Source organism: Microtus ochrogaster, linkage group LG1, assembly GCF_000317375.1.
Source record: "Microtus ochrogaster isolate Prairie Vole_2 linkage group LG1, MicOch1.0, whole genome shotgun sequence".
NCBI classification, from domain to species: domain Eukaryota; kingdom Metazoa; phylum Chordata; class Mammalia; order Rodentia; family Cricetidae; genus Microtus; species Microtus ochrogaster.
The window spans coordinates 46,062,646-46,076,733 of NC_022027.1; the positions used below are offsets into that span (position 1 = coordinate 46,062,646).

A 14,088-nucleotide genomic window follows, 5' to 3' on the forward strand; every position below is an offset into this window, starting at 1 on the left:
GCAGCCCAGCATCAGATCAGCCACTGGCGAGCCAGCGCCGCAGGGCCACTCATCCTCAGCAGAAGGCTGGGCAGGGTGTCTGAATCCTGCAGCCCACAGTGGGTGGCACAGGAGAGGTACACTTACGCCCTTCTGAAACTTAGATGTTTGAAGTCTCAGGTCAGACTCTGAGGTGCCCAGTTCAAAGAGGCAGCTTGTTAATAGACCTGGTTTCCCTTGAGGGCGCATGCACGTGGGTTGAATACAGACAGCCCTTCAGTGCCTCTTTCCCAGTGCCTCAACCCACCTGGTTTCCTCAACTCAATCAAGTAGCTAGCCTCTTGTGGTCATAGGTTCCCCGTAGAATGTACAGAGAGTGACACCTCTCACTGTTTAGCCTAAGCCTATGTCAGATGCATGCACAAGGACCCATCATAATCGCCTGCCACCCTGACACTAATGATCCATCATCTGTTGGAATAATCCTTCCTGATGGTGGAGGAGCTACCCAGTCCCACGCGCCGCTGAGTCGCACCCACTTGTCAACCGCTTTGCGCCTTTCCTTCGCCCCACACCTGGCAGCCAGGATTGAGCATGCAATGACTCCGGCCCCTGGGTCATTGAGTCTGTCTCCGGGGATCTAATGACGTCGGCTGACCTCTCCGCACCAGCGACCTCTCCAGTGATACCGTGGAAAACGCTCTGGAGCAAGCCCACAACGACCTAAATTCTCCAGCGGGCACCGGAGTTTTTCTCCTATCTTCAGCAGCCGAAGGTTGGGTCGTTCACGGCACCAACTACTACAGCTTCTTCCTCTCCAAAAGCGGTCCCCACGCTACAGCGACGGCTTCCAGCAGCTGGTTTAGTCTCCTTTCTGATGGGAAGCCCAGCAGACGGGCAATTCTTTCCTTGTGGGGCACGCTCTGCCCTAGTGGATTGCCCACCACACCTTCTAAGCGGGTTCCACCGGGTGCGGCGTGTCACCCGAGCAACTTTCCTCCATATGCAGCCCCTGCTCCCGGTGGTCCCCTCGCTTCCCTGCCCCACCCGATAGCAGCTCCAGGTGCCGGCTCCGCGCAGCGCGTGGCAGCCCAGGGTTGGGACCTCCGCGCCTAGGTTTTTACCCGGACTCCAGCACGTGTTGCAGTGGGGGGAGGCAGGCAGAGGCCAGGCTCGGGACACCCTAGTGGCACAGTAGAAAGTCACAAAAGGGAAGGTGACTCATTCTAGAGGTTCTCTTCCTGCCAGCTGTCCAGGATCATGGCATGCCCACTGCATTCGATCGCTTGGCTGGGGCGGGGAAGCTCCCTACACCCCCGTCCCGAGGCAGCCAATGGTCGCGTCCAGGCGGGAGGCCATGTTGCTGGAATAAAGCGGGCGGGGCGGCGCGGGCCAGCAGATGCGGCTGGAGGCGCGCGGGAGCTGGGTGCGAGCAGGGCGCAGTCGCGAGGGAGGCGCGGGGGAGGCCAGCGGGAACCGGGGCGCCAGCAGCAGCAGCCTGTGTCGGCGGAGAGCAGCCGGGCACAGCCGGAGTCGCAGTCGCGATGGCCGTAGCCGTGGGGAGACCGAGCGTGAGTGCCGGGGCCTCGCTTCCCCAGCGTGCTGATCCTGGGGCGCCGGGTGGGCTCCGCTTTGGGGCGCGTGCGGGTGGAGACTTGCGGGAACCAGAAGGGGGCTCTGGGTGGTGGCTGCTGGGGCTGTGGGTGTGTGCATGCATTTAGGCGCGCATCTGGGGCGGAGGAGAGCTTGGGGAGCCGGCAGGCTCAGAGCCTACCTCATGCAACAGTGGATCTTCTTGGCGCGCCCCTATTTCGGGGATGCGGGAGAAAAAAAAAAAAGACCCCTCTGCGAGGCGCCCTTTAAAGGAGTAGCTTGAGCCGCTGCTTTCCCCAGCTACCTCCCTCTCCCGGCGCACGCCGCTCGGCTGCTGATCGTGGAGGAAGGCGCCGGCTGCGGAGGGTTTCCTCGTGGTTCTCCTGCGCCCCGGGGGCGATCGGGGCACGGGAATTGGGAGCCGAAGCGCTGTGTCACACGGCTGTAGAAGCGGGTCCAAGAGGTGGGATTTCCGTGGTCTTACCCCCGGTGTACTGTGAAATTCCGGACACCCTCAAGCGCCCACCCGGGTGACCCGGCCCTGCCCAGGATGTGGACAAAGCCCTAGACACACACACAAAGTTTTCAAAGGGCTCCCTTTCGGGGTGGGTGGAAGTCCTGAAATACTCTGTGGCTGGCAGGCCGGGGGCGGCGGTAGTCAATGCAGGGCTCGAGGAAGGGTGGGTGCCTGGAGGAGGAGTGCCCCAGCACCCTAAGGCAGGGAGGGGATACTCCTATCCGGACTCTGGGCCGGGGTACACGCCGCGGGCCGCGCCTCTTGGAGTATATGCAACTCTGGAGCCAGCCAGACCGAGTGGTACTTTGAGGATGTAGTTCAGGGTCTTGTTCCCAGCCTTGGGTGAAAGGGAGGGAAGGGGCGGTGGCGGCGGCCTTTCCTTTTTATTGAAAGGAGCCCAGCCCAGTGGGAAAGGCGGAGTCCTCTTTTCTTTTTCTCATTTTCTTTGTCCACGATCTTAGCCCACTTTTGCCTGGTCTGCCCTTGGGGCGCCTCCCGTGTGGTCCTCCCCTGTCTAGTACCCCATCTTCTTTTTCTTCCCTTTCGAACTTTGCAGCTTGCTGCAGGTGGTGGCCTGACAATTTGCAGATATAGAGAAAAGTCTTAGGTAGAAGCTGAAAGCTACGAAACCCAGATGCTCAGACTCTTGGCTCCCCTTTCCCTGCACCTCTCTGCACCCCTGAGGAGTCTCAGCCCTGCAGGAAGTTCATGGGGGGGGGGGTCACCCTTTGCAACACCTACCTCCATTTGGTGGTTCAGTTGCTTTTTCTGCTGTTTGAGGTGCTTTGAAAGACTTTTTCCACGGTGAGAAAATGTGCCTTGGTCATTGCTAAGTGTTCCTGTGGGTCTTTTAGGCCTTTCGAACTCTATTACATGACATAGCGTGGATCTTTTATGTCTTCTAAACTCTGTTTCATGACATAGTCTTAAGAATTTTGTCTTCCTCTTTATACAAATTATGCCCTTGTTAATTGGTTCTAGGCAGTCATTACTGAGGGAATTTGCATAGTCTCTGGACTGATCTCTTTAGAAACCAAGGTTAAATCTTGCCCTCACCACATTTATTTTCAGGGCACAGATTCAAAGGACTAAAATAACAATATATGTTTTAGATGCATCAGGAAGCGTCTGGGAATGCAAGTATCCTGTGTAGGGGGTGTCTTTTTCAGCAACACTTATTGCGGGTGCATTCTTGAGGGTTGGGGGAGGTGGAAGAAATAATTTGTTGCACATTTCCAATAAATTAGTAGGTTCATATATGTCAGTTAAATAGGAACAATATGTGGCTTTAAGATTTAGTTGTGTGGCTGTAATCATATCTGGGTCTGCCAGCCATATGTGAACTTAATCCTACAGAGTTCTCGGGTAAGACCTCGCATTCAGATAATAAAGTATGGGTATACAGAAAAGGCGGCTTCTTATGCATATCCTGTGTTGTCACTGGAATTAAGATCACATTCCTTCAAACTTAAAAACAAGACACCCCACCCCCAGTTGTAAGTGTGATCTGGAATGAACTAGGAAGCTGTATAGCCCCTTCGGAGGCTACTAAGAAAGTGTGACACATTTGCATGGGCTCGTTGGACTGTTTGCCCTGGGGGATCTTTTGAGTGTGGCCTCTGAAACTTCATTAGCAGATCTTCAGCAGAGCAGCTCCAGCGTTGCAGAAAGGTCTCCGAACCCAGCTCCGAGCTGGCTGTGCTACCTCTCTAGTGTTGAAATTTTCAACCTCCCCAGTCCCTTTATCTGCCCTGGGGTTTGGACAAAAGAAGGGAAAGGGGTGAGAAGGGAGAGAGCCACCCCGAAGTGGACTTATTCACAAGTGGAATTGCCTTACTTCTTTAGAATTTATTAAAACGTTTTAAAAAGAGTTGAGGAAAACAAAACTTTCTCCTGCCTGTACAAACCACCATTCCTGTCCAGAGAGAAGAATGACTTTTAGTAAGTCGCTCTTGGTTTTAGATAGTCTAGTGTGACATTTGCAGTAGATGACAATTGAGTTTTAATGAACAGAAACACTTGTATGAGGGCCTGGTTTTTGCGTGGTTTTACATTCTGAGTATTAAGTCCAGGTCCCTGTGCTTATGGTCTACCGCTGAGCTACCTGCCCTGTCCTTCAAATACTGTGTTGTCTATATTATGGAATGTGTATATTCAGTTCCAACTGCTTAAATTTCCGGGTTAAATTCACACGTGTCTTAGGTAGAGAGACGTGCTCTTGGTGACGGAGCAAAGGCCGTAGTTGGATGGGATGCTCTTTCTTCCATTTTTAATCTGCATTCCTTTGCCCACTGGCCCCAGGCTTTGGCCCTGAGAAGACCCCACACGTGCTGTTTCCAGAGTGCACCTAGAGTAGCAGGAGGGCTTCTCTCCTAAGGCCATGGCTCCATTTTGGATGGATTAGGGATTTTGCGTCCACAATCCAAAACAGCTGTTGATTCTGAACAAGGCATGGTGATTACTCTGCCTGGGAACCAGGCCTTGTGTAGATGCATGTGCTCTCTTTTAGGTCATCTGTGTTACAGTGTCTGGGACCTGGGAAGAACTTTAGGAGTGAAATGGTTTCTGCCCCAGTGCAGAAATATTGCCTCTTTTTTTCCCCTAGCTAAAGCTCTGTTTTAACTTTTCCAGTGGCATATGACAGCCTTTAAGGAATTTGTTTAATTGCCCTTTCATCCATTGAGCTGAAAGAAATGGAAAACCAAATTATTTGTTTTCCCATTTGATACTACTACTACACGTTTGAGCGCCTGCTTCGTGCTGGTCTCTGTCCCTGGAGTTTGGGGTACAGCTGCGGAGAATAAGCTCCCTTCTTCCTTGCAGCAGTTACTTATTTGTATTTATTCATTTTTAAAAGGCTCAGAAATCCCTGTGTATTAAAGTGACATGGGATTTGTAAACTGGGGAAAAAGGAAGTATATGCTTATTAGGGATCAGGTGGCGTTTTTTCCTCTGAATCACTTCAGAAAGCTTTAAAGGTACTGCCTCTCTCCAAGATGTGGGGGTTGTCTCCTCAGGAGGTGGGGGTTTTCTTGTGTGAAGGAGTAGGGACCATGACGTGCTGTTCCCTTTTGTTCTAAGTTGACATTACTGAGATTTGAAAATGTGAGGGCAGATGGGGGACTCGGGATTGATGCCTGTGGTGAACAATGGATGATTGATGGATGATTGATGGATTGAGAAGAGCCAGGGAAGAGCCATCTATACGAAGCGTGGACTTTGGCTGGGGAGTTTTCTAAACCATCATAACGCTTTAGCCGGTGATGGGAGCTTTGTACGGTGAGGACCAAAAAGTGTCAACGATTAAGAGTCAGAAGAACGCTTTAAAGTGCAGTAAAGCTTCTTCTAAAACTGCTTGGGAACCAGTTAATTTCTTTAAAAGAAATCTTTTAAATGATCTTTAGCAATGTGTCCATACCACTGTGGAAGTGGGGCTCAGGAATCCGGTCAGTGAAGGAACACGCCCACCACTGTCAGGTGGCGGCCTTCCACCAACTTCTGGAGGTTTATTTCCCCCAAGCCTAACCCATCTTGCTTAAACTGCTAATTAGAAACCAAACTGTGTGCCTGGCCCAGCCTGACCATCTAAACGCTTTTACACTGGATGCTTAGTGTTGGGCATGGGCCACTGTGTGTCTCGGTCAGGACAAAGGGTTGAATGATGGCGGGACTCCATGTTGCCACGATTTGGAGAGGCGGCTTTGATTGATTGCCAAAGCACTAAGCATTTCCCCCCATTGAAGATGCCACTCCGGAGCGGGCTTCAGTTTCTTTTCTTTATGGGATCTTAATTTGTTTCAGGGAGAAGAGAGGCTGCATTTAGACTTTCTTCCCCCAATTGGGACTTGTCTCTTGTGGTCTGGTTACACCTGTCACAGTTGGGGTCAGCAAAGCTGAACCATTGTGTAAGACTGAGAGAATCTAAAACTTTTATCCTTTTTCCCCAAGGGGCCCTACTTTATAATTTAACTGATACCCTCCTTGTCTTTTAAATCTAGATTGACAGAAAACTTTTCCAACTAAACAATACCTCTCCCGACCCACCCAGCGCTGCTGCTGCTGGCAGTCCGTCAATGCCGCTTCTGTTGAACACAAAAACAATACACGGGCTAAGGTGACACAGGCAGGATTCGAAAAAGAATTTGCTGGGTGATCAGAAATAAAATTTGCTTTGTTTCAGCCCTGGCCTGACTTAGAAATCAGGAGTGTGTTCCCTGGTGTGACTGTAGTCGAATGTTAACTTCTCTAGTGTCAGTACCCGTGAATGGGAGCGCGGCTCTCAAGCCCAGTGATACCGAAAGTCATGAGTGCAGACGCCGTCTGTACACTCTTGGAACTGTGGCCCCGTGTGATGGAGTGTGGTGTGTCTAGCGAGGGAGGAGGTTCGAAAAAGCAGGAAGGAGTCATCCTCCAAGAAGGTAACGTTGGGCCCTATGAGTAGGACTTCTTTTCAAAACAAACACACAAAGCTTTGTTTTTTTTCTGTTGTGCAAAAGGAAATTGGTATGAAACTTAGCTTATTTCTTTTGATAAGTAGCATTGCTTGGGGAAGAATTTATAATTTTCTTAGAAATTGAAAACAGTCATATTTTTCTGCAATATTTTATCTATTTTATCAGGCGTTGCTCTCTCACTGTTTGTGCGCAAGCGCCAAGATTGTTGCGGTGATTCACACATAGTCCCTTTGTCTTATTGTGGTTTGTCTCTTTAATTGAGGTATTGGCCCAAGTAGCTGGGCCGAGCCTGTTAGGGCTCCAGTCCTGTAACTCTGGTGGCATTGTTTTCCTGACAGCAGGACTGAGCGAGGAAATCAAGTCCAAGGTGGCCACGGACAAGTGTCAATAAGCTTGTAATAAGTTATAATGACACGCGTGGATAAACTGTGTGTACAGTGATCTCTGGAAGGGAGAGAGAGCCTTTTGAAGCAATCTAGTGTAGCTCAGCTGTTAGCGTTCAGGGTTGGTGGAGAGTGGACTGACATGAGGCAGGAGGTACAAGTCCTGCAGGTGTTTTTATGTAGACATGGCTTCGCTGTTGCTACTCTCTGGATACTTTATATCCTATTCATGCCTTGCTCCCAGCCTAAACTATTCGTAGTCTTGGATTGGTGGATGGAAGACACTGAAAATGAGCAGACTACTAATTCCTCACGGTCAAGTTCTGTCGAGGAGGCGTGAGAAAGGATTCACACCAAGCCCTTAGAGGAGAAACCTGAAGATCCGGGAACTTTAGCTGCAACTGGGATTAGCAGAAAAAGGATCGCAAAGCCCACTGGATCCTATGAGAATAGGAGTTTGTATTAAAGACCAACCTTCCCTTAAATTTTAATACCCATCTCATTTGTGTATTTTTATACCATATACATTTGTGAATCTCATTAAGAGTGTCCACTGAATTTGTTTTGACTTGATTTTGAAACTTAGAAAAAAAGCAGCCTTCAAAAGTCTTTGTGAATGAGGAACTTGTTCAGAATCTTGATTTTGTTTTTTTTGAGACAGGGTCTTACTGACCTTGAACTAGGTGTCTAAGTGCTAAGTAGCACAGGGTGGTCTCAAAATTCACAGTTCTTCTGCTTCTGTCTCCATGTCCTGGCATTACAATATGTGTCACCATGTCTGGTAGCATCTTGATTTTTTTTTTTTAGTTTATTCAAATTTCTGGTGAAACAATTATACCCCTATTCTCAGAATACACAGCCCACAGAGTGTGTGTATGAGAGACAAGTGAGAAGTAACTTACACAGGAAAATGAGGCACGAGCTGTCACTCACCTGGTTTGAGGCAGCTCGTTGGTGGGTAAAGCTTTGGGATGGGACGGTTCTTTTTGCTATTGCTGTGGACAAGAAGTGATGGGAGGAAGGGTTGCCTTTTGCTCAAGGTTTGAAGGGCTGTAGACTGACCTATTGCTGAAGGGATGGTGGTGGCCAGCTCCATGGCATCCTGTTCACATTATGGAGGACCAGGAGCCAGAGATTCTGAGCCTGGAAGTGGAGCGAGGCTGTAACAACCCTCAAGGCCACTTCCTCAGCTAGGCCCCACCTCTGAAAGCTTACACAGTCTCCCAAAATAGTGCTACCAATTTGAAACCAGGTGTTCAAATATGTGAACCTGTGGGTGACATTTTGACATTTGAGCCATACGAGGAACCAAAGCTCTTAGATCAATATGCACACAGGCCTACCATCTGTATCCATTAGGTTAAAGTGTGTTGACGTAATAAAATGACTGAGGTTTGGTGGTTTACATAGCAAAGAGTTATTTTTCATTGAAGGTTCTTACCAGTTACATCTTTGAGGGCTGGTCTGTTTTGACTCCAGCACCCAACCCAGGCTTGTGTGTCTGGTGGCAGAGCAGAAAGATCCTGGCTCCTGAGCTGCCTTTGATGGGTCACTTGCCCTTGGATCTCATTGGCTAAAATAATGATCATCTCAAACTCATCAGGATGAGGATGAACAGTAGTCTGGTAAAGAGTAGCCCTGGAAGTTACTTGGCCAAGCTTGCGAGCCATGGGATGGGAGGTTGGTCCTTCAGGGAGAAGCAGCAAGTATTTTGAATGACAATTGACCATAGTGTGCTATGCACTGAATCTTCTGGATCATCCGTGAAGCCAAGGGTCCTTATTATTAGAGAGAGAGAGAGAGAGAGAGAGAGAGAGAGAGAGAGAGAGAGAGAGAGATTGATTTACTCAGCAAAGGTTCATTGTTCATTCAGGATTCTTTTTTTTAGTTTCTTTTTTCTTTTTTCCCCAAAACAGGGTTTCTCTGTGGTTTTGGAGCCTGTCCTGGAACTCCCTTTGTAGACCAGGCTGGCCTCGAACTCACAGAGATCCGCCTGCCTCTGCCTTCTGAGTGCTGGGATTACAGGTGTGCGCCACCACTGCCCGGCTCATTCAGGATTCTTGAATTGAATTCAGAGCCTTAAAAAAAAATTGGTCTTTAGTGATCGTCCTCACTCTCCTCAGCCTGTTCTGATCACAGCTTGTCATGGTGCGATGATGGCGAAGGAGTAAGGAAAGCTAAATAAGGAGGAACAGCTGGAGCGAACTGAGGGCATACAGTGATGGCGTCTGTTGTTCTCCGCGAAGAGCTTCCAGTGGCTTCATCGCCCAGCAATGTGGTGACCTTCCGAAAGACCTTCTGTACTGCTTGCTGGCTGCCTCAGCTTGGGACTTTACTCGATGGGAAATAGCTGTGAGGCCATTAGGATTTCCAGCTGCTTGACAGAATCATTTCCCTTGGGAGGCATCCAAAGCAGCCCGTTCCCAGCCGGCCTGTCCTAAATGCAGATGTCTCACTTCCTCTTCTTGCCTCCCTCTGCTGAGAGAGGGGCAGCCTCAGCATTCGGGGGGACAGCTGCAGTCTCTGAAACCAGGATGCTCCAGCAGGATGTGCCAACCTCTGTGACCTCAGGCAAGTTACTCATCTCCTTTGTAGACTAGCAACAGTCCTTTATGAGAAGATTTAGCAATGTATAGTTCAATACAATCAAAAAAAAAAAAAAAGATTTAGCTTCCTCAACCATGCTTACAGCAATACCTTGATGGTCTACTATAAGACGTGGTTGGTGGGGGGCAGGGGGCAGTGAATGTTGAGGTAGTAACAGCTTTGTGCTGATGGCGGGGTTCAAAGTTAAGACTGCCAACTCCTCACTTTGCGGGAACTGAGCCTTGGAAGGGTATAGCCCCGTCTTCCAGTTAGCACACCTTTGAATCACGAAGTAAGCATTCCAGCTCTCATCATAAACCTCCCATTGTATGTGGGCTTCGGCCAGTTTCTTCTTTGAATTCCCACACTAGTGACTGACTGCAACATTGTATCATCCCATTTACAGTATCTTTTTTTAAATGAATAGTTGGGGTGGTAGTGTACCTCTAATCCTAGCTCTCTGGAAAATGAGGCAGCAGAATTATTGTGAGTTCGAGGCCAGCCTGAGCTACAGAATGAGCCCATTCCAAAAAAAAAAAAAGAAAAAGAAAAAGAAAAAGAAAAAGAAAATCTCATAAGCAAATGAATAAATAAATCTGTAAATAAATAACAAGGGGTTATCAGATATTGATATGAATGGTAAGAAGCAAGCAGGCCCTCATCACATTGGCAGTGCTTTGGAGCAGCTCTTGGGCATGGTCATGTATCCTTAGTCTGGGTGTCAGAGTGTACATGTCTGTTGTGTACCTACCTTCCCTATCAACATTGGCTGAAGAAGTGAAATCTCATTCTGCACTTAACTCACGTGTGGACCCTACCTCCACACGGCTTCCTTTGGTCTGGTGCTATGTGAACCTCAGGTAGATGAGAGTCACAGCTGTGCTGATGAGCTCAGGCTCAGCTTTCCTGACCTATGTGCACCTCTGGATGCACAAAGGATGGCTGTCCCAACAGGAATCCATGACCGAGGGCACGGAAGGTGGTGGTTTGAGACTCACTTCAGCCAGTAAGTTGGACAACTCTGAGGTACAGGATACCGACCTTCCGAGGCTTCCTCATGAGCCTCAGTCTGCAGGGGCGATTAGCTTCTCGGTCATTGTCCACTAGCTTCTCCTCCTGTGTTTCACTGTGTCTAGTCTGTACTCAGGTTCTACCGCATCCCACCAAACAACTCCTTCATGCGAGACTGTCTCAGGTCTTCGCCTTTTAAGGAAACCTGGATGACATCACATATGTTCCTGTCTGGGGAGCTCTTTGACTTCATGTAGTAAAGGAATCTGAATGTTTTATAAAAGCAGGCTACCTGGGATGATAATATGATCCTCAAGTTCTGGGTAGTGATGGCACCTGCCTTTAATCCCAGCACTCGGGAGGCAGAGACAAGCAGTCTCTGTGACTTTCAGCCCAGCAGTCTCTGTGACTTTGAGCCCAGCTTGGTCTACAGAAGGAGGGAGTTCCAGGACAGCTCAGGTTACACAAAGAAGCCCTATCTAGAAAAACAAACAAACAAAATGCTCAAACAAATTGAACATTTCCTAGGTTTTTACCACCATTTCATGGAGGGCAGGCATCAAACTTTTGTAAAAAGTAGCCTCTGAAAAGAAGAGAGTGTATCGGAGAGTTCTTTGGGAGTTCTCAGGTTAGATGTGCTTACTTGGAAATGGGTAGCGTTCATTTAAGACTGGATTTACCTATTTCAGGTAAATTTCATTTCCTGTTAGTCCAATTTGGAATGATTGAGCGCCTTTGTTTTCCTCTCTGTATAATTTGCTGGCTAAGGATAAGATAGAAGACAAATAGATCTTTAGGGTTCTAATTCAGCCCGCTCTGATTGCCGGCTCTTGGAATAAAACACAGCATAAAGATCGGACTCATGTAATTCATCCCTGTGATGTGTAGCAGGATGCTTATCTTGTGAGCTCATGAATACCACAGCCATGTCTGTTAAGAAGACAGTGTCAGAATGTCTCTTTCTCTTCCCGCTCTCCCATCCTCTCTCTCCTATCTTCTGCAGTCTTTCCCAGGATTTGGAGTGAGTGATAGAGATGCCTCCTCTCAGGGCTGAGCTCTCATCAATGACTTCTTAGCCCTTTGAAGAGTTCTGGATCTCTGTATTAATTTACTGCAAACAGAAACTTGTCTGACTAAAGCTGAGAGCAGCACTAACCTATGGGTCAAACAAACGTTCAGAAGGCAGCGTGACCCTGTCCAGTGAGGACAGCGACAGTAGTAGCTCCCTCTGACAGGGCCTCTGACCGTCCTGGTCACGAGCTTTGCACCAGGTGGACAATACCAGGCCTGAATTCCTTGCAAGTCTCAAGATTGAGCAATATTAAGGCCCTGGATTAGTTTGTTTGCCCAAGAGTTTTTAGGATAATTGCTCAAATGATCTCTTTACTTGAGCCAGCAGCTGTTTGTGAAATCCTGGAGAGTTTCTTAGAAAGGTCACACAGCAGGTGTCACCTTCGTCGGTGCTCTCCTTCTCCCAGCGTTAATTAGCATCTCTCCGCCCATCTTGGTTCCCTTTGGCTTGTGTGTGCCCCAGCGGCCTGGGGCCCCGCACCTACCTTGGATTAGTGTGTTTGTCTGTTAGTTCCCTATCTCTTTGTTTTCCGGCTCTTTCCATCCCACCTCAGCCTCTTAGTCACCTCTCCCTGAGGGAATGATGGTTGCAGAGTTTGTAATTAGGCACACAGTCACCTCTGAACCCTCTAAGAAAGTTTTCTAATTGTTGCTCGTCAGATTTGCCTCCTTGTGAAGCTAAAATTCCTCGGCATTTTCTGATTGTAAGGCAGACAGTAAGGTTTCAGCCATCGAAATGACTAATTACTTCGCTGTCTGCAGTTGCAGCTTTAGAACTGGCTTTTAACTGTGTGGTTGAGGATCTGCAACTGAAATGGGCTTTTAAAAAAAAAACGTTTCATTTAGCATATGTTAGCTATACATAGTAATGTGTTGAATTACGACATTTTCGTGCATGTGTGTAATGTATTGGATCGTAGTCACCCCCGTTACCCTTCTTACCCTCCTCCAACTCCTGCGAACCCCATTTATTCCCCATCCATTCTCTTCTACTTTCACATCTTTTTTTACTTTTTCAAAAATTCTTTTTTAGTTTAAAAAATTTTTATTTTGATATTATTGCTAATTAAAACGTGATTATGTAACTCTCCCCTTCCTCCCAGGCCTTCCAAGTGCCTCTGCCTCCCCATAAACCTCTGCCTCCCCATAAATTGATAGCCTCCTCTGATTATTAGTCTTGCATATATGTGTTTATGTATGCACATATATATATAATGGTTTTAGGACTGGCCACTTTGTATTGGCCAACCAATTCTTTTGTTTTTGTTTTTTTGATGACCAATGGGTTTCATTAAATTTGCTCATAAGCACAGTGAGAAGCTGTTTATACCATGTTGCCTGGGCACCCAACCTTTGGCTACATTGTTGAAGAAAGTACCCTCCATCTCCCATCAGCAACTAATGGGCTGTTAGTCCTCAGAGGTGAGGCCTTCTGAGCCCCTCCTCCCCACTTGACAGTGTATGGAGGGCCCCATTGTATGCAGGTGATCACAGCCACTGTGAATTTATATGTATAGTGGCCATGCCATGCTTGTATGTGCAGTGGCCATGCCATACTTGGGAGACAGTGGTCCACAACACTTCTGCCCTTCTGGCTTATATAGTCTTTTCATCTTCCTTTCTACCGTGTTCCCCAAGACTTGCAACTGGTGATACAGAGAGTTCAAGGCCAGCCTGGTCTACAAGAGCTAGTTCCAGGACAGGCTCCAAAACTACAGAGAAACCCTGTCTCAACCTCCTCTCCCCGACCCCTGTTTCAAGATGTCGTGGATGATGACGACTTTTTGACATTCTCTGGTAGGGTTCATGTAGGCATTTAGAGGAGCTGGCAATGTTGCAAAATATTGTCAGATCTCTCTCTCTTTAAAAAAAAATTAAATGTATTCTTTGATAATTTCACATATCTATATAATATATTTTGATGATATTTATTCACCCCCTTCATTAGTGTCTCTCATCCCCTCCTATTCCTGGAATCCCTCTTCTTTTCATCAAGTCACCTTACTGCTTTCATGTCTTAAAACAGTTAACCCTCTGAGTTTAATTAAGCTTGCTTGTATGAGCACCGGTGTGAGGGAGGCTGTTTACAGAGGCGTGCACACTCACTATCAGCTTTGCTCCTGAAGAATAGAAAAATGACTGGCCTTCAGCAGCCAGTATCTGCCTACAGCTGCTCAGGCGGTGTGCGTGCGTGCGTGCGTTCATGAGGTCCTTCCTCATCCATGCTGGAAATCCTTCTCCTTCTTGAAGAGTTGTTCTTATTCTTTACTGGCTTTTCCTGTTTCCTGTTCTGTAAGTCAGCAGCCCTTGTGCCCCAGCTGACCCCAGGCAAGAAGGAAGAAACCCAAACCACATTCCTCCTCACTGTCCTACTCCATCCACACCAGATCCAAGGTCCGTCCTTGGTCCTTGGTTTCAGGGCTGGGTGAGCTGTGCAGACTTGTCATTCCTACCTCATGCCTTAACTCCTTCTGACAGGCTTCCTCAACCAGTG

General features: G+C 48.0%; 1 protein-coding gene across 10 annotated transcripts in view; it reads left to right on the forward strand.

Annotated features, from left to right (window-relative positions):
- Positions 1 to 14,088, forward strand: part of Sept11 (septin 11) — a 122,117-nt gene that overhangs the window by 38,483 nt on the left and 69,546 nt on the right. For 8 of the 10 annotated variants that reach the window (XM_005359511.3, XM_013350883.2, XM_005359513.3 and 5 more), the window contains exon 1: positions 1,374 to 1,550. The exons of 1 other annotated variant lie outside the window; for it this stretch is intronic. In XM_005359511.3, the coding sequence (XP_005359568.1) occupies positions 1,524 to 1,550 (27 nt within the window). In that variant the 5' untranslated portion in view covers positions 1,374 to 1,523. Of the gene's footprint in view, positions 1 to 1,373; positions 1,551 to 2,018; positions 2,036 to 14,088 lie in introns of those variants that run through there. One more of the 10 variants, XM_026785067.1, reaches the window with a different exon arrangement.